At 39.2% G+C, this 24,615-nt stretch overlaps 1 protein-coding gene across 4 annotated transcripts in view; it reads right to left on the bottom strand.

Moving 5' to 3' along the window:
• Nucleotides 1-24,615, bottom strand: part of LOC136877345 (serine/threonine-protein kinase VRK1) — a 207,520-nt gene that overhangs the window by 100,490 nt on the left and 82,415 nt on the right. For all 4 annotated transcript variants that reach the window (XM_067151306.2, XM_067151307.2, XM_067151309.2 and 1 more), the window contains exons 4-5: nucleotides 13,813-14,009; nucleotides 10,996-11,227 (exon numbers count right to left, since the gene is read on the bottom strand). In XM_067151306.2, the coding sequence (XP_067007407.1) occupies nucleotides 10,996-11,227; nucleotides 13,813-14,009 (429 nt within the window). The remainder of the gene's footprint in view (nucleotides 1-10,995; nucleotides 11,228-13,812; nucleotides 14,010-24,615) is intronic.

The raw sequence follows: 24,615 nt of genomic DNA, 5'->3' as shown, positions 1-24,615 counted from the left end.
AGAATAAAAGATTGGAAATCGAAAGATGAGGCAAATAAAGCTTTTCAAGAGTTAGTAATGAAAAAAGTACCAAAGAATGAAACAAAAAGTGTACAGGAGGAATGGAACCTGTTTAAAACATTAGTGAGTTGTGCAGCAGAAGTATGTGGCAAAACAAGAGGAAGAAAGAAAAGAGACCAGTTGGAGTGAAAAAGTAAGAGAAGCTATTAAAGACCAAAATATGGCAAAGAAACGATGTTGAGAAGCATAAACAAATGCCAGGTGTTTTACCACAAGACAACCAAAAAATAGCCGACCTCGAACGAATATAGAGATAAGAAATTATTAATGAAGAGAATTGTGAAGGAAGAGAAGGATAAGAGTTGGGAGAAGTACACAAAAAACTAAAGGACTCAAAAGGGAAGCAAGAGATGTTGTATGGAATATTGAAGAGTGGGAGATCAAACAGGATATTAAAAGTAATTGAAACAGAGGATGGAATCCTAATCTGGAATATAGAAAACATCAGAAGAAATGGGAAATTATTTCGACTAGTTGTTAAATGGCAATGAAGAAGAGAAACACAAAAACTATGAACCTATCAAACATGGAGAAGAAGAAAGACCAATTACGTGGTCAGTAACAGAAAATGCCCTGAAGCTTATGAAAGGAAAATCACCCGTAGTAGATGGATTATCTGCAGATATAATCAAAGCGGCAGGCATACAAGGTCTTCAGCGGCTACATCGAACACTAGGAGTAATCTGGAGAGAAAATAAGATACCAGATGAATGGAAAAAAGGATTGATCATACCAGTACTCAAGAATAGAAGCAGAAGAAAGTGTACAAAGTTCAAAGGAATTACCCTGCTACCACACTGCCTCAAGATATTGGAAAAGATCATAGCGAAGAGATTAAGAACAAGGACAGAACATCAGTTTGAAGAAGAACAACACTGCTTCAGAGGCAAGAGAGGAACAACAGACCTAATTTTTGCCATTAGACAACTAATGGAAAAGTACTGGAGAAAAGGGAAAGATCTGATAGTAGTGTTCCTAGCAGATGTGGGAGTCACATATCATATCATACCGTATCCTGTTTCATCGCAGTAAGCTGTTCCAGAAATATTATGTTCCATCCAAGACCCTAATACAAAAGTAACTGTCTCAACGAAACCAAGGGCGCTATCGACCGGTTAACGGATGTTAGATTGCAAGCAAACACGGCAGCTAGCCTTAAGCGCGCACTCCTGTGCAGGCGTGAGTGTTACATTTGTAACTGCTTAGAGGCAGTACTGACACTCCTACACTTACTTGTCAGCTGTTTACAGAATTACAGATATTCATTAGTTGTCTCAAGAGCGTTTTATTAGGTTTACAAGTGGTAATACATACAGTTGTGTAGTTTCTCTAAACAATTCCACGTGGTCTTTCCAGTTAACATTTCGTGTTTTACACTATGCTGTGCAAGATGAGTAAACGCCAGAAGACGAGTCCTCTGTGGTCTTATTTCACAGTTACAGATGATGTAAATAAATCTGCCCGATGTAATTTATGTGGGCAAAAAATTAATTACAGGGGAACGGTTTCTAACTTGAAGAAACATTGAAAGAAGGCACCCAACAATAAATATTTCCGTGTTAAACTCTGAAAATTCTACCAGTGCATGTGGGTCTGATAATGCTCATAGTACTCAAATATCAGGTCCTGGACAGCCATCGCAAGTGCCACCTCGTGTACCTATCCCTCCTGAATCTTCATCACCTGCAGCCTGTGGGGCAGTAATGCAACAGTCGCTGTCATTTTTACCAGTGCAAAGAAGAATAAGTGATGTACAGAAAAAGAAGCTGGACAAGCTACTATTACAGTTGTTTACCGTAGATTTTCAGCCTTTTTCTATAGTGGAAGAGGAACGTTTTGCAGCGTTTTGTACTGGATTAAACCCTGCCCACGTTTTGCCTGATAGGAAGACCATTTCTTCATCAGTTGTTCCAGCAGCATATGAACGGTGTAGGACAGCTGTATGTCAACATTTAATGTCGGCTTCCAGCGTCTACTTAACTACAGACTACTGGACATCTAGGAATTCAGAGAGCTACCTAGCTGTCACTGCACATTTCATAAATGATTTCGAACTAGTCAGTTTTGCTGGAATGTTCAATTTTGCCTCATAGCCACAGAAGTGTTAAGTAAGCTGCTGAAATTGGGTGTATTTCAGACAAATTTCATTTGTCCGAAAAAATTGTAGCATCTAATATGAAAAATGCTGTTGTAAATGAACTTCAATGGAAGCACTTACCCTGTTACGCGCACACTTTAAATTTAATCGTCCAGGATGCATTGAAACAGATACAATTATTACTGGAGAAAGGAAAACGTGTAGTGGCGTATTTTGAGAGAAACACAATGGGCATGAGAAGCTACTGACAGCACAAAAGAACATGGGTTCTTTTCATCCCAAGAAACTTATTCAGGAAGTCCCCTTGAGGTGGAATTCCACCTACCATAATGTTACAAAGGTTTTGTGAATTGGAGGATGCAGCAAACTTCAATAGCTCTCATAAATAGAGGCATCCTGGTCCTATTGCAAGAGGAATGGACATTTTGTAAGGAACTTTGCACTGTTCTCAAGCCATTTGAAGAGGTTACACTCAATGAGTGGCCATAAGTATGTAACAGGCAGCCAAGTACTTATTGACAAATTGGCTCACAAATGTTTGCTGAAAACTGTTAATTAAGCCCCTCAGTGAAACAGTAATCGGCGTTTTAAACAAATTATATGAGGGACTCATGACTAGATTAAAAATTCTAGAGTACAACGAAACGATTGCCTTGTGTACGTTTCTGGATGCAAGGTTCAAGTTACTGGCATTCACAGACAAGACCGCAGGAGAACTAGCAAAGAAGCGTGTGATCGATCTGCTATCAAGAGCAGGTTATAGCTAACACAGATGATGAACAAGTTCTGGAAAGAGATGACAACAGGAGGGAAATCTCTATTTGGACTGATTTTGATAAGGTGACATATTCAAGAAAACCCACAGGTAGGTTGATCTGATGGTGATAATAATAAGAAGAAGAACGAAGAACACCTATGAGAAATATTTTCTTTATCAGGTACACCATTGTCAGCTGCTGCCATTGACATTAACCGCTACTTGGATGACAATTTGCTGCAAAGAAGTCAGGACCCAGTACAATGGTGAAGGAAAATTGTTACCTCTATCCAACTAACTTGGTCTGGCTGAACTTCAACATTCTTGCTACCTCTATGCCCTGCGAAGGATTATTCTCCAAACCAGGACAAGTGATAAACGATCACCGAACACGCTTAAGCTCAAAAAACTTTGACAGGATTTTGTTTTTAAACATGAATTCCTACCTATTGCGTAGATTATAGACTAGTCTCTTCCTAAAGTTTTTGCAGCTCATGTTGGGTTTTAATTTGTATAGTTTTTATAAATGAAATAATCATGAATGTATATAAATTACTCAGGTATTCCTTGCCTGTCTATCACTATGCAGTATATATGTAATAATGTGCATGATGTTAAAGAGTCAGTTAACTGGTTCCTGTTTTGACTACGTAGTAGTAGTAGTAGTAGTAGTAGTAGTAGGAATGTAAATGGGTCACTGCAAACATTTCTTGGAATAGTAAGTGACGACCAGGTGAAAGGGATGGAGATAGTGGAGAAAGCGAGATGAGATAGAATACCACTAGTTACGTACTGGTTAGGGGCTGCAAGAGGCAGCAGGGGGTTAACTACTGTCCCTCCCAAAAGCCCATCGCACATTACCACCCATTAACCTGTCAGCGTAGTGCCGAGCACTGCTCGTCATGCAGTGAGCTTCGCACATGGAGTGACTAGTACTGCTTGCACAAAACACGCGTGTACCGTACTGCGATCTAGTGATTACGATCGAAGCTGTTTGAGTTTTAACTCATTTCTGCTTGAAGTGGAAGGTTTGAGCTTTTGAACGATATACCCTATTTCGATAGTGTTTTGTCATTGACATTCAAGTGATATTTCAGGTAATGTTTATCTCTGCCACTAGGGGCAACCACTGTTTTTTGTCTGCTATCTGGTGACTACTATGCACACTTCTTGCATTATATCCTCATTTCCTCACGGGGAAGATCCTGGCTGTCAAAAGAATCAAATTTTATCTATTCAGGGCTCTCTTGAGACCGTTTCCCCCCGTTCTTTTCCCTTATCACATGCTATCATAAGTTTTACACATTATGTTGAATAGTGGAACATCCCTCAATTAATTCCGATTATCACACGCTGTCTTGCATTCCGTTGGTCTTGAGTGGAGTTGGCTTTTATAAACAAGTACGGGTTATCGAGCTTGGAAATAAAGGATGTTTCAGAACAGCTGAGTGGTTCTGATGCAAGTTTGTTAAATTCAGATGGTGATTTGAGTAATGTGGTTGACATCGCTGTACGTGAAGTCCTCTGTTCGGAATCAGATACGACTGATAGTGCGCAGAATAGCAATCTGCATGTCACGCCTGATACATTTCAGTGGGAAAACATGTCTAATTACGTGGGTCAAATATAATAGTTTATTGGGAACCTCAGACCTCAGAATAAAGCAGTTGGGGAATGTTATGGTGCGACTGTTTTTAAGATGTTCTTTACGGACGAGTTAGTGGAATTGTTCCTGAAATAAACTTATATGCTGAGCAAAGAATTCGATCTAGGGGCTTATTACCCCTTTGTTCCAGAATGCAGGATTGGAAACCAGTCACAAACGACGAGATATACGTTGCGATTGCTCTTTATATGCTAATGACTATAACACAACAACCTACACTACGAAGCTATTTTTCTAAAAGCTCTATTCTATGCCCATTTTCTGGTCAGTTATTTCAATGGACATATGTGAATTAGTGATTTTATTCATTTCAACAACAATGAGGCACTTTATACATATCACGGGCCCTCCACACTTTTCAAACTTTATCCGATTATGTCGTGTGCTACAAGTAGAAAATTCGGAGAGGGACAGTGTTTCGGTTCCAGACTGCGAAGCAGGTCTCTGCATTGGGGGATGCCCAGTAAACATTGGGGCCCATGTGGCTAGTGTGATGACAGGAGAAAAGTAAAACCTGATTAATAATGGAACTCAACATAAAAATGACCTCAGAGCTTTCTGTTATGATTTGCTAGTCTCAACGATATCAGCATATTCTACCAGTAGCCGATATACAGAATGCTGCTGTTGTACGGGTAGTACTACTGTATTTACTCGTGTATAAAATTCCATTCCATATAAGACTCCCACTTTTTTGGTCAGGAAAAATAAAAATAATCTTTGCCTTGCATATTAGACTTGAAAACATTGTATATTGGAAAATGATCAGGTTATTGCTATTATCGATACAGTATACCACGGACATTTTTACATTAACTATCGGAGTGTCCAGTACGAATTGCTATTGCGTAGGTTACTTTGTGGGCGACAGTATAAGAAACTGTATTCCTTTGTAACTGGAAGAAAGTTTGTGGCTAGCTGCCATTACAAAAAAATAACAAACCCCTGCTCCAAGACTGCTTTCCAAGCCAACCAGTCGCCCTGAGCCATCTCTCATCTTGTCTTTGTCAATATTTTTTATCAGGCAGTGGTCATTCAGTCAAATTACAGTAACCTGCCGGTAGTCTGGTAAGGTTACGATATCAATGAAATTAGTTGTGTACTACTATGAGTGTTAACATTAATACCAGCAAGCGTAGAAGATTTTCTGCTTCTTTCAAACTAAATGTTCTTTAGTTTGCCAATAAGAATGGTGTGTGGGATGCTGCCCATGAAATTGCTGTTCAATCTAACATGATTAGATATTGGCAAAAACAAGAAAAACTAATGCTAGCCAAAAAGGTTAGATCTTTTCGCAGACCGCGAATGGGTAAATATTCTGAATTGGATAAGAAGGGGCTGGGTACAGGAAACCAGGAACAGCGGCAACGGTCTCTCATGAAATGCTACAAATTAAGGCACGTGAAATCAGTGGAAATGAGTTTAAACCGAGCAGAGGTCGGGCTGTGCGTTTCATGCAAAGCAACAACCTGGCTTTAGAGATGTGTACCTCATTGTGTTAGCACCTGCCGGAGAAATACATGGATAAAGTCTTAAATTCCATTGGTTCACGTCTTGACAGTGACAAGAACACCAGTTTTTCCTATTGCAGATAGAAAATGCGGATCAGACACCTGTTTATTTTTATATATAGATGTTGATTCCCATAAGGAATGTAAAATATTTGTTCCAAACGAGTAAACTTATAATAACAAAATAAATGGTCCGTTATTGGACATTATAAATTTTCCAGCTAACTCATTCCTGGTTGGCAGCGCTTCGCCCCCATGTGCTAGGCTGGGCTCATCAGTTTGGTACCTAGTACATCTAAAGACGCATGGCTAGAGCATACCGTGGAAGCCACTGCGTAGGCTAATTGTAGTTCAAAGTAATAAACTTCATTGTTAGGTTCCGTATTGACTTAAGACTATGCTTAAAGTAAACAAAATTTTAATATTTCACCTTCAATACTAAAAATCATTTGATGTTTAATATTAATATCATTGTAATGTTTTTGTAAAACATCAAATGATTTTTAGTATTGAGAAGGTGGAATATTAAAATTTTGTATTTACTTTAAGGCTAATTGTAGCCACCGGCAGTGCCAATGCACTATGAGAGAGTCTCATTTAAAGGTGTACAAATTGTACTTCAGGCTTGCCTGCCCCAAGCTGCTCTGCAACAAGCGAAGCAGCTTAGCTTGAGCGTCAGCGAAGCAAGAGTGCACGCGTACTGAGTGCGCTAGTCACATCAAACCAAAATCTGGGTTTCCCTAAGCCTGACAGGTTGCCTGGGACCCGTTCGGACTGCCGGACTTGACAAGAGTGAACGTAAAGTTTGCTATCGATGCGACGTGAATGTGCTGTTATATGTTAGTGTAGCTAAATATTCCGTCGAGTGCAGCTCTGTTGTAGTTAGAGGTGCAACCAGCAGGAAAATGAACAAGTCAACCGTAAAGGAAATCGAAGAAAAATTAAAAAGTGGTGAATTTATTCTAGCAATAAAACAGGGCTCAAGTATAGCATGGGAAAAATGTTCATGTGTTTATGAGCAAGTATCAAATAAGCCAGTAGGTTACTTGCAATACAATTTTTACAAAAAGCTACTCAACACCCATTCAGGGACCTCAAGTATGTTGCGACATGTCTGCAAATTTGACCCAAATTTTCCACAGTCTAAAAGTATTTTGAAAGAGGACAAGGACTTGGTGACTGACAAGTGCGTGGAAATGTGCGCCAAGGACTTGAGACCGTTTACAAATATTGAGGGTGAAGGATTTTTTAATTTAGGGCAAACGCTGATAGAAATGGGAAAAAGTATGTCTAGGTGGATATTAAAAATGTTATACCCTTTTGAATCACAGTTGCTAGGAAGGTACAAACCTTCGCGGACAAAGTGGGCAGTAAAACGCTTCCCGATATAGTACATGCTATTAAATCTGGTATCTGTGCGAGTACCACTGACCTGTGGACAGATAATTACAAGGACCGAGCTCGATAGCTGCAGTCGCTTAAGTGCGGCCAGTATCCAATATTCGGGAGATAGTAGGTTCGAACCACACTGTCGGCAGCCCTGAAAATGGCTTTCCATGGTTTCCCATTTTCACACCAGGCAAATGCTGGGGCTGTACCTTAATTAAGGCCACAGCCACTTCCTTCCCAGTCCTAGCCCTTTCCTGTCCCATCGTCGCTATAAGACCTATCTGTGTCGGTGCGACGTAAAGCCAATAGCAACAAAAAAGTTACATAAGCCGTCTGAATTAAGAAATAAATTGAAACATAACTTTGTAATGATTAACATAATTCTAAATAACAATATAAAATAATATTTGTTGACGAATCCTATGTAAATTCTGGCATGTAACAACCCCTTCCCAGCCTTCATTCACGCGAGTCTCATATCACACAATCAACGAGCACACATAGATTAAAGCAGCAGAAAGAAGAAAGCAAGCAAGCAAGCTAACCTATAGCCTGCCCAAGTTGGGCTGAGCTTGACCTGGCCAGGAGTGCAGCAGCGTGCCTGTACTGTTGTTTACGTGTGGCTAGCTTGCTTGCCTGCTCTCCCGGCAAGCATGGGCAAGTTAAATGCGGAGTTTATACACCTTTAGTCTCATTACCAAAAATTGATGCCTGCCTGGCATTTCCTCCTATTTCTAATTGGCCTATTTCTAATTATTTTGATATGCCGAGACAGTCAACTATTAATGCCAAAGGAGCCTCAAGTGTACTCGTTAAAACCACGGGAGCTGAGAAATTGCGCGGTATGGTAATGCTGGCAATTACGGCTGATGGAAGGAAACTTCCTCCGTATGCTATCTTTAAAAGAAAAACCTTGCCCAAGGGAAACTTTCCCAAAGGGATTGTTATCTGCGTTCATGAGAAGGGGTGGATGGTGGCAGATCTGACGATAGACTGGTTGCACACTGTGTGGTCTCCACCAACCACGAGCTTTGCTGCAGAGGAAGGCACTGCTAGCGCTGGACAGTTTTCGTGGTCACCTTGTTGATGCCGTGAAAGATTAAAGATTAACTTCTATCCTTCATCCATTCAATGTCTCCGTCAACAAGATGTTCAAAGACCACATGAGGAGTTTATATGTCGAATGGATGGTAGCTGGACACAACTCACTGACGAAGGGTGGGAATTAAAAAAAAAAGAAAAAAAAAACGTCCCCCGAAACAGTGTGCGAGTGGGTAGTTCGGGACTGGGGACTCATCACGCCAGGAATTGTTCAACAAAGTTTGAATTAAACTACAATATCTTGCACCTTGGATGGATCGGAAGATTATGCCACATGGGAAACAAACGACCCTGCAGATGGTGTCAATTCAGAAGGCAGTTCAGTCACGATAGCAGCAATTATGGAGACCTTCACAACAGTGATGAATGAAATGTAACAACAGGTAAATGCAATTCATTTTTATTTTGAAACTTTCTCCTCTAAAATTAATGCATCTACTATTAATTTTAAAAGAATACCCCTAACAATATTTTCTGTTTATTTCAGATGCAGTGAACGTGAAATTAGGCCTACCCTACCACACGCCAATATTCAAAGCAACTGCGGTAGATTTATATCAGGCTAATACACAGGAGAAATGTTGAAAAGTGGAAGAGAAATTACTATTAATGCTCAAAGCCAAAAGATGGAAAAGATCTGGGAAATTGGAATAATACCTAGTGAGTGGACAACAGCACTGATTCATCCTCAATACAAAAAGGGTGACAACTGATGTCAACAATTATCGTGGCATTTCTATCATACCTCATACTTACAAGGTACTCTCCAAAGCACAGCAGGCTAGGCTAGTAGAGCAAGTAGGTCATTAACTTGGATAATATCAAGATGGATTCAGGAAAGGCAGGTCCTGCGCTGAGCAGATTTGATGCTTGGGAAGGTTATTGGAAAACTACGTCTCTAAGGACCTAGTAGTGGTTTTCGTTGACTTAAAGAAAGCCTATGACTCGTCCGACCAGGAAGTATTGTTTGACATCTTGACAATTTTGAGTGGACTGTAAAACTGTGGAAATTATCAAACAAACTCTAACATAGACACATTCAAAAGTAAAATTCATGGGATAACTATCCAAATAATTTTAAATTAAAACTGGCATCAGACAAGGTGATGGACTGTCCCCGGTTCTCTTTAAATGCGTGTTAGAAAAAAATTATCTGAGAATGGGAAAAGGAATACTGGGTTACTGAACAAAGTTCACAATGAAGGCTAAAAAAATCCTGTCGAGACAAGAGACGGCTGTAGAACAAATAAACATGCTGAAAGAGCAGGCAGAGAAAGCTGGCCTCCAAATTTCTTTAGAGAAAACAAAGTTCATAACCAATATACAAACAGTACTTCCACACCTAACAGAGTACGGTAAAATAGAAAAGTGGACAGTTTCAGATATCTTGGTGTGACATTGCAGATGAAAACTAGTGAGAAAGAAGCTAACAACAGCCGGGGAGAGAAGATGGCCGGAGCTTTTTGCAGGATGCATGTTCGGTTCAAGAAAAAGGCAATCTCAAGGAAAGCGAAACTCTGGCACTACAACACAGTGATCAAACCCCAGTGTCTGTATGCAAGTGAATGTCTCAGAATGACAGGAAAGGCTCGACTGAGAGAAGCAGAGTAGTATGAGCGCAAGATCCTTCACAAAATAATGGGTCCTAAGATAAGAGATGGACAGTATAGACTCCCGAGGAAGAGAAGAGCTATACAGGGATAATGAATGGTTGATAGAATCAATAAGGAAACGACGACTAAAGTTCCACGGACATCCTTTCAGGAAGGATGCAACCCGACCTACAAAGCAGATTTTTAATGTGTTGGACAACAGACCTAATGTCCTGGATAAATGGTTCAAGAAAGTAAGGGAGGACCTCAAGAGCATGGGACTGAATCAGGACAAAATCTCTAACCGATCAAACCACAGATCCGTGATCAACAACTTTAAGGGCTTCCACGATGAGCAAAAGCAGAACAGCGGCTGTACAGAAGACAGGTGGCCAGAGAAAGAATGCAACGTTTTGGGGCTGCAAAAAAGGCTTCCAGAAATGCCTTATAGTTACTTGAAGTGGTCTCTAATGGCACTAAGAGAATAATTTAAAAAATATTTTTATAAATTTAACTATTCTGTACCATACTAACATTCAATATAGGCTGCTGATAAGATTGTTTAATGTCACTTCAGTTTTCTGAGAGGAAAACAATTTCAAACACTAAAGTAGGAACTCAAATTTAACATACATTCCATATACAAACCAAGGCATAAAAAGAGTAGTGTGTTATTAATGAAAATGTTGAGAGTATCCTTTAATATGAAAGCCACAACATGTCATTCAAAATCACATATTTCATAATCAAAAAAAGTTCAGGGGGAATTTTTTTTACAATGAATGAAATAAATGTAGTTAATCATAGCATGTGCTAATTACCTCCAATGTGTGCATCTCTGCTAGTGTACTCCAAAGTACCATTATGAGCTTTCCGTTCATCACAACGATATTCCTTGTGTAAACCATTGCGTTCTACATAACGGCAGGCTAAACCAAAATCCAACAAATGTATCTGATCTGTAGTGCCACGCCAATGCCCCAACAATAAGTTTGAGCCTTTAATATCTCCATGGATATACCCACGACTGTGAATAAACTCCAACACATTAAGCTGAAAAAGAAATCGTACTACTTTCAATAAAATAGAAACTCACATAAAATGAGAAATTTCACTCTGGTAATATTAAAAGGTTGTACACCCTGCAATAAATAATACTGAAAGCAATATATCAAGAGGAATAATGCACTAAAATCAACACTTCTAGAGCAAGAAACTGAAAGACTGAGATATACAATTAACAAGGGTTAAGGGTTCAATGATTTTAAGTCTAAAATAAACAATACTGTTCACCCAGTTACAAGTACAACTTCGCATTCTGAAGATGTGTATGTTGCATTGGTCATTGGGAATCTCGTCTCGACCACATGACAGACAACTCCATTCAGCGGAACATTGGCATCGCCACAGTGAGCAAATGCGGGAGAAATTCTTCCAATGGCAAGACCACATCACGCAGACAGCACCTAACACCCATCACCAATATTGCCTACCACCTTAACTCTACCAATTGGACGACCAAAACAACTGTAGGCTGCCATCAATGCATACACAAGAGCTTCCCCCATGTACAATGCAACAAGGTTTTCAATTGCAGGAAATGGTATTCCATGATCCATCAAGCAGACCACACACCTGCAGGATTAAACACTTAGTTGGAGAAAAATTGGTTTAACGTCACACTAAATATATTAAAGGTTTTATGCCGACAAGCCTGAATACTGGATTTATTCTAAATTTGCTAGGCATTGTGCGGTTGTAAAAATGGGCTATGCCATCTATCTTCACTGCTTTCCGCAAGTACTTACAAGCAAAATCAAAGGTTTGCTCTACTGATAGTTCTCCAACTTTCTTGGCAGAAAGCCCTTAGTTGCCCCAATGTCTAAACTCTTTTTGTTTCTAATGGTCTAGAAAAGAGAAGTGATCTTCCTCACTCTATTTCCTCCAGCCTAACTTCCATTATGCCCCGTAGCAAGTCTACATGACGTAGCATGTGTCCAATCCACGTGTCTTCTTTCACGCAGTTGCCTAAAAATTACCCATTGTTTATTAACCTGATCAGTACTTGCACATTTGTGATTTGATCCATTCACAGGATCTTAAAACAGGCACCACATACACCACACCTCAAATGTCTGAATATGACCTCAAGGTTGGAGTTGTGTCTGCGATTCACCACCACACAATACCACTGACCAAACTAATACTTTAACTAACAGCTTCCTGGGCTCTAGGCTCAGCTGACATATGGTTAGTATTTTTCGATAATTGAACACTGCCCTTGACATCTTGATGGCAGTACCAGCCCCATGATATTATCGTACCTGGGATTTTAAAGGATATTTGTTCAAGCGTCTTACATGAATGGAAGTTTGAAAACTTTCCTCAATTTATCTACCAGCATATACCCCCGTGGGTAACAGTGGCAGAATATATCCACAGTATCCCTGGCGTGTCATAAAAAGTAACTAAAAGGGACCCAGTGGCTGTCATCTTGAGAGCGTGGGTTGGCGACCATGGGTCCCCTAGCTGAATGTGGTATTGCCTCCACGAACTTGTCTCAGGCTTTTCACTTTCATCCTTCCTATCTGACCTGTTTTGGTCAACTCTTGTTCTCTTCCAACCCTCACAGTATTACGCTTGCAAGGCCTAGGGAATGAATTTCTTCACCCTCCATGGTCTTTCCTTTTCTTTTGCAGGTACCTTCATTCTTCAAAGTGTCTGACCTTTACCATTTACCTTCTGATTAGTGCTGCGAGAGGATGGTTGCCTACAGGTACATCCTCAAAGCAATAATCAAGACCCCTACTTACATAGTTTGTGTCTTTGTTACGTTGATTTCATTCTGTTTTTCTGACATTATTCATCCATAAGATCATCTTGTTGAGGTTCTAAGGCTACCTGCCAGAATTGCTTGAATGTCTGCTAAATTTGAAAGTGAGCACAACTTGATCTGCCACTCTTAGACCCATACTTTTTTCATCCACACCCTCACTTAGGATTGCATCAGCAAGACATTGAAGAATCATGCTGATATTCAGCATGAGTGGCATTTGGCCGTGCAGATTCTTGACAGATCTGAGTAGCTACCGCTAATTCAGACTACCACGGTTTGCTTCTTGTGATTTCTTTCCTTCTCCATAAATGGAAACAATATTTCCCCAGACTATTCAGTCAAATGATTTGTCATGATTGATGAAACACATGTATAGGGAGTGGTTTAGATAACTGTAGTCAACATTTCTGCTAGGAGCTGAAAACTGCTGCATGCATAACTCGCATGCCTGTTTTCCAAACCCGAATCTAAAAATCATCTAAATTATGTAATGGTGTTCAATCAAAATTTCAGAACCTCTAAACAATATCCTAGATAGTGTAACAAACAAAAAAAAGTTATACCAGGAACAAAATGGTCTATCAGAAAATTATAATTCACGCAACTAACATTTTCTCCCCCTCCTCAGTCTCCAAGAATTAAAACAAAAAATGCCTGTTCCTCCTAATCTAAATCGCTTGAAGAGTTTATAAGCACCCCGTAAGAAAACTTTCCCTTCCTCTTCATATACACACTTATTTACTTAAAGCTTAAATCTCAATAAACTTGTAGAACATGTAGGATTGGTTAACATAATACTTACAATTTGTATACCTAAGTAGAACACTGTTTTTGTATGGAATCTTCGACCACACTGAAGAAAAAGTTTGTTGAGATCTTGTTCATAACGATCCAAAACTAAAAATCTGTAACGTTCTCCCTTATATACGTGAGATCCTGAACCATAGTAGCAAGAAATGCCTAGATGTTTCAGTCTCTTTCTTCTCTTCCATTCAGCAACTGTAAATCAAAATTAAGATGATCATGATATAGTTTTGTAAACACAAAAATCCAATGTTATTATCACCTTGCAGAGCAATGCCCTCATGGTATTTATGGCCAACTCTTTCAATTCAGTTAAATTCACTAAGCTGTGAAGCTTCACTTGAAGGGAAATTAAAGAAATATATCTTTCCTTAAAATTAGTATGCACCATTTCTTTTGATATGGCAGCCAATGTTATGTCTATTTCACATTCTCGCTACTGTTCTCACCAGCGCTTTCAACAAAACAGCAGTTACTAATAAATCTCTTGGGCATGAATTAATGTTGAAGTCAAAGCCAGGAGTATTAAGCCTATACAAGTGAATTTTGAATATCGCCCATCCACCAACATTATTCTCTGCTCTCTGACCAGCAATACAGCAACATTTAAATACAAGTTTACCAGTTAAATACAACTTTCTTTCAGGCTTAGAAAATGCTCACAATATGAGAGAATGAACAATAAAAATGTATATCAGCAACATAGTCTTACTTTTCTTCATTTCATAATGTTCCTTATACCACAAGTAAGAAACATTTCTAGCATACTATTTATGTGAGTTGTAACAAAACCCTCCAATGTCAGGAGGTAACTTAAGAGGCCAAGCAAGTAGTCCTGAGAATTGCAATACCAGTTATGGAATAGAAGTGAGCATCTCAAACATATTCAGAGTCGTGGCTCTCCTTGTGCTGAAGTGACTCGAAATATACAATCCACCATAGGTCCCTAACCTGTTAGATGGCCGTTGGGACTATGTGTAAAAGTAGCATCCTACTTCACAGAAAATTTACTGAGCGTGCTCAAAGTTTTAAGCAAGCCTAGACCTATGGGAGAGACAAAATCCCACTACCATGCAACTAGTTAAAACTCCTTGAAAATACTGTAGCATGGCAAATGAAATTTAATTCAATGCAGACCTATCGACATTAAATGGGACTTATGTAAGAAAGGAAAAAACAAAGAAAGAAAGAAAGAAAAAGAAAAAACAGATCAAGCTGAATCAACAAACATCTGGATGTGTAAGGATTGAATGATGTTTGGGTAAGGAGCGATACTGAGGAAGAGATGCACAAGTTATTCTTAATACATTGGAGACTCCGCTCGTAGAAACTACGGGCGCGCTAATTCATTGCTGCTGACGGAGCTCGGAGAATCTACGGGCATGATTTCACTGTAGCTAAAAAATTGTATTTGCCGTTTCAGCGAGCTCTGACTTCAATAAGATACTGTTGAATGCTTCTATAAACATAAAATATACTAGTTATGAGCATTAGTCGAGAGCTCTTCTTTCAAGGCATTGATAACACAGCCACGTTCCTACATGACCTAAGGCTGCGTCATCGTTGACTCTCACTCAGCTGTGAAATGGGCGGGAAAGTACGTACGGTATATGCGGTCAGGAAGAGTGTGTGTTCGAGAGGCAGGCTTGTTTGCGTAATTCTCGTGAATATTTAGCATGTCTAATTCAAGTGTACGAAATTTCGACAACGAATCCATAATGGATGTTCTTATGGAAGACACGATTTCTGAAAATGAAGACGAGGATAATTACACACTAAGTAAACATGATGATTCTGGCACTTCAGGTTAGTAAATGTAGAAAATGAGCTCATTTCATATTGGTGTGAAGTGTAACGTAGTTTTACATTGCTTCCTTGAAGTGGGTTCTGTAATACTATTTTATACTGCTTCCTAAAAATGTGGGTGTTTCCCGTGTACCTGCAGCAACTCAATGCAACACCGTCGTCAAACAAAGAACAGTGGGAATGCAAATTCCTTGTTGTAAACAAGAATACCGGTGTCAATTGACTAATTAGGTTAGAATCTGCATTAGCATGTTTCAGTAGATGTGCCCACAAAGTCAAATTTCGAAATATTAACCGAACTGGCATCCATAGTTGCGTCAGATTTTTGTTTTTGTTTGTAAAACATGTTATTTTCATAAATTTAAAATATAAATTGCTGCACTATTATGATAATTAAAACTCATTTTTGTGTAGAAGAAAGTGTGACCTTTCTATGCATTCCGAAAGTTGTTATAATTAACCCCTTAACATACCAATTATTTACAAAATTGTGATCTTTTTTTACCTAATTTTTTTATTGTTAAAATGGGCTATTTATTGAAAACTAACAACAGTGGTAACAATGAAAATACATTTTTCGAACTTAACAATGAAATATAAGGCACCGAAAAGTTCTTGTTGTAAAATCCCGAGTATACTCGTGATATTTTTTTACGGGTTCTAAAATAAATAACACAGCACTAAACAGATGGCAAGTAATACAACATGACACTCAATACTGTTCATATGTTTGTGGCTGTGTGAAATGCCCTAAAACAAGGATCAACGCTCAATGCTACATCGGGAAGGAAAGCCGCGAAAACGAATTGCCTGAGTCACCGACATCCACTATGGTTGAGTCAGAGACGTCTGTTGGCAAAAATAGGACCCTGAAGTAATAATTTCATAAACATTTGGCAGAAATATTGAGAAACAAAAAGAAACTAGTATATTCGGGCTTTTAAATTAGGTACCGATCAATGAGTGACTTTCCCGAGTATACTCGGGATTTTACTTTATATAAATATATCAAACCCCGAGTATGTTAAGAGGTTAAGGCTTACCCTAGCATTGAAAAATTTTCACAAACCATTAAAAATCCTGCGATTTCTGGAGGATAGCACATTCAAATATGGCCGCCTCCAATGTATTAACAGATGTGGAAAGAGGAAGGGCAACTGTGGGGTAGGACAATTCATCAGGTACATCACAGCACACAAATTCCTGCTGGACACCTGAGTGGATAGATTTGGCAGTTGGAAGGATTATGGATCAGAAATGTCTCTGTGCACTCACTGTGAGTGCAGATGAGGAATAAGTTGCCAAGTTTTATGAAGCACTAAGTGACAGCATAGTCATCAGGCCCAGGACAGATTGAGGGGGCGATATGAAAGTTCATAGGAATGGGAAGCATTTACTGGACTTCTGTGCTAGTACGGGATTAGCATTTACAAATTCATTCTTCAAGCATATTTGCTGTTACACAAGGGAGGTGGCACCATATCCATAATAGACATCATAACCAAATCTGAATTCTGAAAATATATGGGTAATGTAGAGGTATGTAGGGGTTTTTCTGATCCAGACCACTATCTGATCAGCAGCAAACTTAGTATCATCAGGTCTAACACAGAGAAAGTAAACTCAGTCTGCAGATCGATAAGGGTGGAAAACATTCAGATTTAGGAAATTAGACAAGTACATGGATTGATTTTGAAAAGTTCCAAAGAATAGACCAACATGTTTAAGATATAGAGCAACAAGGGGGTAGCCTTCAGGGACACTGTAGTAGAGATAGTACGGTAATGCATAGGAACAAATGTGTGTAAACATAGGAAAACTGAAAATCTTGGTGGAATGATTAAGTCAGGGGAACTTGTAAACAAAAGACATACCAAAAATTGCTCCAAATACAAACTGATACAGATAACTTTAAACAGATGGAAAAAAACTGGGGCAATTTTACTTTTTTTCTAAATGGCTTTGTGTCACACCGACATAATAGGTCTTACGTAACTATGGTATAGGAAAGGTCTAAGAATGGGAACGAAGATGCCGTGGCCTTCATTAAGGTACAGCCCCAGCATTTGCCTGGTGTGAAAATGGGAAACCACAGAAAACCATCTTCAAGGCTGCCAATGGTGGTTTCGAACCCACTATCTCCCAAATGCAAGCTCACACCTGCACACCCCTATCTGTACGGCCAACTCATTCGGTACAACAGAGCAAAACAAATTACTGTAAGGTCTAACAAGAAATCATGGGAAGCTTTTGGTAATAACCTAGGAAGACCAAGTGAAGCATAGAGGAAGAAAGATACTCAGAAATGGATGTACGATGGGAAATTAATAGAATGATGGGTAAAGCAGGTGAACTTTTAGATACTAGGGAATCGCTGGACAGATCGAAGGATTATCCTGATAATCATAAAAATCTTTTAAGTCGACAAATGCAGTTCATGGGAAGGTCAACAATGAAGAAATTACAGTTGAAGTGGAAAGTATGCTAAATAAACACAGTCACAAAGCAGCAGGAATAGGCAAACATTTGATCTGAAATGATTAACTAGAATGGGAAGGCATAGATAAAAGCTTTATAGGGCAACAGGATTAAAGTAGAATGCAAGATACCTTCTCACTGGACGAAAACAGTAATAGCATCCATCTATAACAGCAATGGAACAAAGGATTGCAAAAACTGTCAAGGTATTCACTGATCATTATACCAGACAAGGTGTTCACAGGCATTTTGAAAAGGGTGGTGCGATCAATGGTGGAGAGAAAGTTTGACAACCAGTGTGGTTTTTGACCAGAGGGGCTGTTAGGACCAGATTTTCAGTTTGCATGAATTGAAAATACTCCAAGAGGAATAGATAGTTGTTAATATTTTGTAGATATGGAGAAAGTATTAAGGGAAAATATATTAGCTATACTGGGGAATAATGGGTAGGTTATTACAGGCAATGTAAGGCATTTATGTTGAAAATCTGCCCACGCTGAGAATTGACGATAGAACGAGTTCTTGGCTCAACACAGTTGCAGCAATTAGCCAATGATGTAATCTTTCAACAGTTGTTCATAGTATACATGGGTCATTTACTGAAAGGTATGTAAAGTCAGGGAAGGACTCAGTTGAGTGAAAATGTAGCAAGTAGTTAGAGCTATGCCAACGAATGCCTTAATGGCAGAAATTCCGAAAAGCCTGCAGTGTAGTATCTTGGAGCTAGAGAAGTACTGCAGCAACTATGATATGAAAATTAGCATTTCCAAGACTAAAGTGATGTCGGGTAGGGAGAAAACCATGGAGGATTGAAAGCGAGGCAGGCCTGGTTCTATCCTTAGGACACGCAATTATGTGCCTTACAGCCCATGATGCATTTAAAAGAATACATTCATGACATTTTCCTTTGAAAGAGGCTTTTTGTAGCTTGTGTGTACTACACTCCTTTTTTCATATGGAAGAAGAAACTTGGCAGCATAGTAATGGTATAATTTTAGTTGTGGATTACATCTCACATTCACCAGCTACGAAAGTAAGGGAGGTTATCGTGAAATCCACTAAGGTCACGAAGTTTCTGAGACTGGACACATCAGCGCTGTAATTATCTTCTAGCTAGTTTATATTTTGTACACTAGATTGTGACTGGAACAGTGTTGTTAATTTTCTTTAGAGTAGTGAAGTAGGTCAAACGAAATTGTCTTTTTTTTTTTCCCCCCCTTGAATTAACCCTCTTTCTCCAAAGGTTTTTCATCATAGGAACTGAATGAATCTAGAAACACGAATAGTGAGAGCAAAAAATAGAAACCAAACGATGAAATGTTCGTGCAGTAGCTCCTTTCACTGTTTTAGGATGCACTAAACCAGTTGTGCCAATATAGCAATTTTTCCACTAGACCTAGCAGATTTGTAATGTGTCGTGGGGGAAGGGAATTAAAAATTACCATGTTCATGTAGTGGTTATTGAAACTACTTCTAGCGGCATAGAATTAGTGGATACTCGTTTAGTCCTGGCCAGTTTTCCATACAATTGTGTTGGCCATCTTGGGTCAAACAAGTGATAACCAGGAAGTAAACACATAATTACCGTTTACTGCAGTTTGCAGCTACAGAGCATGTCGCAGTTCGATACATTTTAGAAAAGCTTTCAGAATATCGAAGTGTTATTTGTGTGGGATGTATCAGTTATGGTAAGTAAAATGAATCAGGTAAGATATTTACAAACTAAAAATATAAATTATGATGCCTAATTGTTAGCAAAGGAATTAGGCCCATCAAGACCACAACTCAGGTGTTCAGGGATAAAAATAGAACATATAACAGGAACTTCAACAAAAATGTGAACGAAAAATGCTAATGAATGTATGCTTGTCAATTAACTAACTCACTATTTTGCTTTCCGTATATTTTGTTGGGTGGGAAGAGAATAAGACCTGTGTAAAAGACCTAAAACATTGTGTCCCACCTTGTCTGAACCTCACAAGGCACCAGGTACGAAATCCAAAACTAGAACAGGTGGACTATATCAAGAATTCAGGATGTGTATTCTCCATAAACGGTAGTAAAATGTCATCAAGGTGCAGCAAGTTAACGTAGTGATCTTGCATGTGTGATCTACGGTAACAATAACAACAATAATAATAATAATAATAATAATAATAATAATAATAATAATAATAATAATAATAATAATAATGCCTCTGCTACCACGAGCAGGCATTTTATTTTGATGCCATCAAGGCCACCTGCTTGTCAATTCCAATGTTCCGTTTCACTCTACCGAATGGCAGAGCAGCACAGATCTCTTCTTGGGCAACCTATGGCTGAGCTAATTTTGTCAGGTGAACAGCAAATGTGTCACTAGATATGTTTTACATTACACTGTACAATGTGGAGTGTCTTATGGACTTGTTTCTGCTCACCAAATATCATACTACATCTGCCAGGTTTGAAACCATGATCTTGAGGTCAGGAAATCAACACTACCACTAATCCACAAGGGGAGCTTGTGATTACTGGGATTTTGAATGACAGAAGTCGGCTTTCAGACAAAACTATCTTTTCGTCGGTATGTTTGCAGACAAATTTTGCTGTACAGAAAGTGAAAGCTTGGTAAACTCCGGATATCTTACTTATAATGTGGAAGTAATAGACATGAATGAAGCGATAATAATTGCAGGTACAAACTTGTGAGAATAATGCCAGGAGGGTGCTTTAAAGGAGGAGGTAGACAAAGACTAAGTTACCCTGACCCCATTACAGGAAACTGGGCTAAGAACATACTTTTTTTTTTGCTAGTGGCTTTACGTCGCACAGGCACAGACAGGTCTTGTGGCAACAATGGGATAGGAAAGGCCTAGGAGTTGGAAGGAAGCGGCCGTGGCCTTAAGGTCCAGCCCCAGCATTTGCCCGGTGTGAAAATGGGAAACCACGGAAAACCATCTTAAAGGCTGCCGACAGTGGGATTCGAACCTACTATCTCTCAGATTCAAGCTCAGAGCCACGCACCCCTAACCGTACAGCCAACTTTTCCAGTAAGAACATACAAAGACTAAGTTAAGAATGAACTCTTGGATGAAGCTGTACTTATAAACTGGCTTCGGTGCTGGAGTCATGTGAGGAGAATGGAGGAGGATAGGTTACCAAGGAGAATGACTCAACCGTGGAAAGTAATAGCAGCCAAGGAAGCCCAAGATGACAACGGTTAGACTTGGTTTTTGAAATATTATATTAATTCACACATGGCATTTTTTGCTGGAGTGTCCGAAGAGATTTTCAGCTCACCAAGTGCAAGTCTATCCGTTTGACATCCCTGGGCGACCTACATGCCTGGATGTGGGATGATGTAGCGATAAGGTAAAACCTGTTATCTGCATACAGCCTACTCCTGTAAATTAAAACCAAGGGGTCCATTCTAAGCTTAATGTCCCCACCTGACAAACTAATCAAAGTCAACAGTCATATGCCTTCATTCTATATGAACTCTGCAGAGAGGTCAGGGATTGAGTTCCAAGCTTCTAGCTCGTAATCTAGTGATCAGTTTTGTACCACCACCTCTCCTATTCTGTCGTCGGCCAACATTCTGATGGTGAAATCCAACCCCCCCACCTCCCAAGCAACGGGACTCAAATCAGCTAACCACAGTGTTAGACCATATAGACTCGACGCCTACAAACAATTATGGCCACCAGGTGGGCTAGTTCTTAGTGATTATGATGAGCGGTACAAAACTAAACGAGGTCACCGAGCTAACAGGAAATTAGTTCACAATAATTTTAGCATGTGTTGTACATGTCATGTCCCAACAGCATATTTTATAACCACTATTTTGTGAAGTTAATATCATAAGAAATTATGGTTCAATTTTTACAAATTATTAAGTGTCATTGTCCTCTAAATGTTTGTTTTAAGATTGAATTAATGTGGCTGATGATGCCCAATAAGAAAGGCGAAACATGTCCCCATAATATTTAGATTTTCTATGTCTAATTGACCACATAACATGGTACTGATTGTATTGAATAGGTGGAACAATAAATGTACTCCTTTTGTAAACTAAGGGCCGGTTCCACCACCCACTGGTAAACTAGCGCGTAAATTGCCGTCCGCGTAAAAGGATGTTTCCGTTCGACCACCCCCAGACAGCGCTATCGGCAGCATAAATCTTAGTTACCCGGCGCACAATTTATCGGCCAATTCAAGGGCCTGATAAGACATTACCTGCCGGGCAAGTTTTGAGAGTTAAACATTATTAGCTGTATTTCTGGTGATAAACAACTTAAATTAGCGTAGTATACTGAAAAAAGCATGATACTGTAACAGTGGCCGATATTGTATTGCAGGATCTTTAACATTAATGCTTCCCTTGAGTTAAAATGGTCACACCAGCCTCTCGCATCTGTAGATTAGGAAACACATTTTATACATCAAGCTCTTGTAAAGAAACTTTAAAAGGATATAAAATCAAAATATCTGGAAATCATTTCAAATGGGCTTTATTTTTCTACTTTTTCAGTTTTCAGACACGAGGTATAACTTAATGTATGTATGTATCCCAACTACCTCAAGCGTTCTGGTAGCGTAATGGCTAACACACTCAGCTCATAATACGAGATATGAAGGTTCAAGTCTTTATTATGACGAATCTTTTTTATTTCCATTATTAGCATTGTGTTAATCTGTATGCCTCTTTTCATACATTCTTTTGTTAATAATATATTTCATTGAAATATTTAATCACAATATTATGCCTACTAGGAAATTGCTTTTTATGTATGTTACTTATAGAAAGTGACGTTATGATTAATAGCACATAGGACTGTCGCCCAGGTAGCAGATTCCCTATTAGTTGTTTACATAATCTTCTTGTAAATGATTTTGAAGAAATTGGAAACTATTCCATTCCCAAATTCCCCTTCCTATGAATGGATATTTATCCCGGTTAGTTCTTTACATTTACAGTACCTTCCAACTTTATCTTCATAAACATTAGAATGAAATGCTTTATCAATAAATGGAAGCATGTGGAACTAAACGAGGTCAAAGAACTAGTTGCAAATAGAGCATCGTTTAGATACTTAATTCACAGAAGCCTGCAGATAGAATGCTCAAAGGCAGTTAAGTCCGTAAAGAAGATGCTTGTGTATATATACGTATATAGAAGCGCGTAGAAGAGAGTTAAGAACAACGGCAGGGAACGAAAATACATTTTAAAATGTAAATTAGAAATACGATGAAAACCTGCATACCTCCTATTACGGAGCGAGCGACTTGACCAACCTACTATGAGAATACTTTTCAAAAACGCTGCCTTACATGAGAGGTTATAACTGGTGTAAGAAAATGTAATCTCAATATTTTAATCCCAATTAGGTATTGATATTGAAGATCATAGATTAAAATCATGAAAGCTTGACAAATTGTTGTCCATAACTCAAGACTCCCCTTATTAGGCTTTTTGGTGATAATCAGCAGACGCAAGTACAGGGAAATAAGACAATCAAAATGAGTTTCATGCATCTGACAATAGATAGCACCACACTCGAAAGCGAGAAGTCGCTGAAAATCAGTCTAGCCAACTTCGTATATCGGTGTCTAGCTCCGGGTTGCTACCTAGCGCTTGCGCGGAGGTGGTTGGACGCAAGCCAAAGTACCAGCCGATTTACACCTCCAGGTAGTTTACCTCCCGGGCAGCAACCAGCCACTTTACCAGCAGATGGTAGAACCGGCCCTAAGTGAGATTGCTGTTTCCAATACGGATCAAAAAAGAGTGTAATGGTTTGTAAGTGGTATGTTCCGAGCTGTCAGTGGAGAGATGGCGTGGGAGGACATCAGTAGACGAATAAGTCTGAGTGGTGACTTTAAAAGTAGGAAAGATCACAATATGAAGATAAAGTTGGAATTCAAGGACAAATTGGGGCAAATATTCATTTGCAGAAAGGGGAGTTAGGGATTGGAATAACTTACCGAGGGAGATGTTCAATAAATTTGCAATTTCTTTGCAATCATTTAAGAAAAGGCTTAGGGAATCGGCCTCCTTGGCGATTGCCCTAAATGCAGATCAGTAGTGATTGACAGGTCTCTTCACTTTCAATCTCTGTTATAACTGTAGGTCTCTACAGCGAAACTGACCAAAGGTGTAATTGCTGAACTTGGCTGGGAACCTCTTCCTCATCCTCCGTATTCCCTGACCATGCCCCCTAGATTTCCATCTTTTATGCTCTCTTTTTAACCACATTCAGGGGCAAGTGTTTCTTGACTAAGCTTGTCTTGACCAATGGCTAACAGATTTCTTCCAGTCAAAACCAAAACAGTTCTACAGCCGAGGCGTTCAACTGTTACCTGAATGTTGGCAGAAGGTCACAGATGGCGGAGGTGAATACATCGCTGGGTGATTGTGAATTACAGTCATGAAAGTGACGGTAAAATAAAATATAAAAACTGCACGAATTTATGCATTAACCCAATATACCATAATTTGCTTTTCAGCGTGACTTTGCTTATAGGAGAGTTCTGCAGT

The sequence above is a fragment of the Anabrus simplex genome, chromosome 7, assembly GCF_040414725.1.
Source record: "Anabrus simplex isolate iqAnaSimp1 chromosome 7, ASM4041472v1, whole genome shotgun sequence".
Lineage (NCBI taxonomy): Eukaryota > Metazoa > Arthropoda > Insecta > Orthoptera > Tettigoniidae > Anabrus > Anabrus simplex.
The sequence above is the reverse complement of the archived record's forward strand: the minus strand, read 5'-3'. Positions and strand labels throughout refer to the sequence as shown.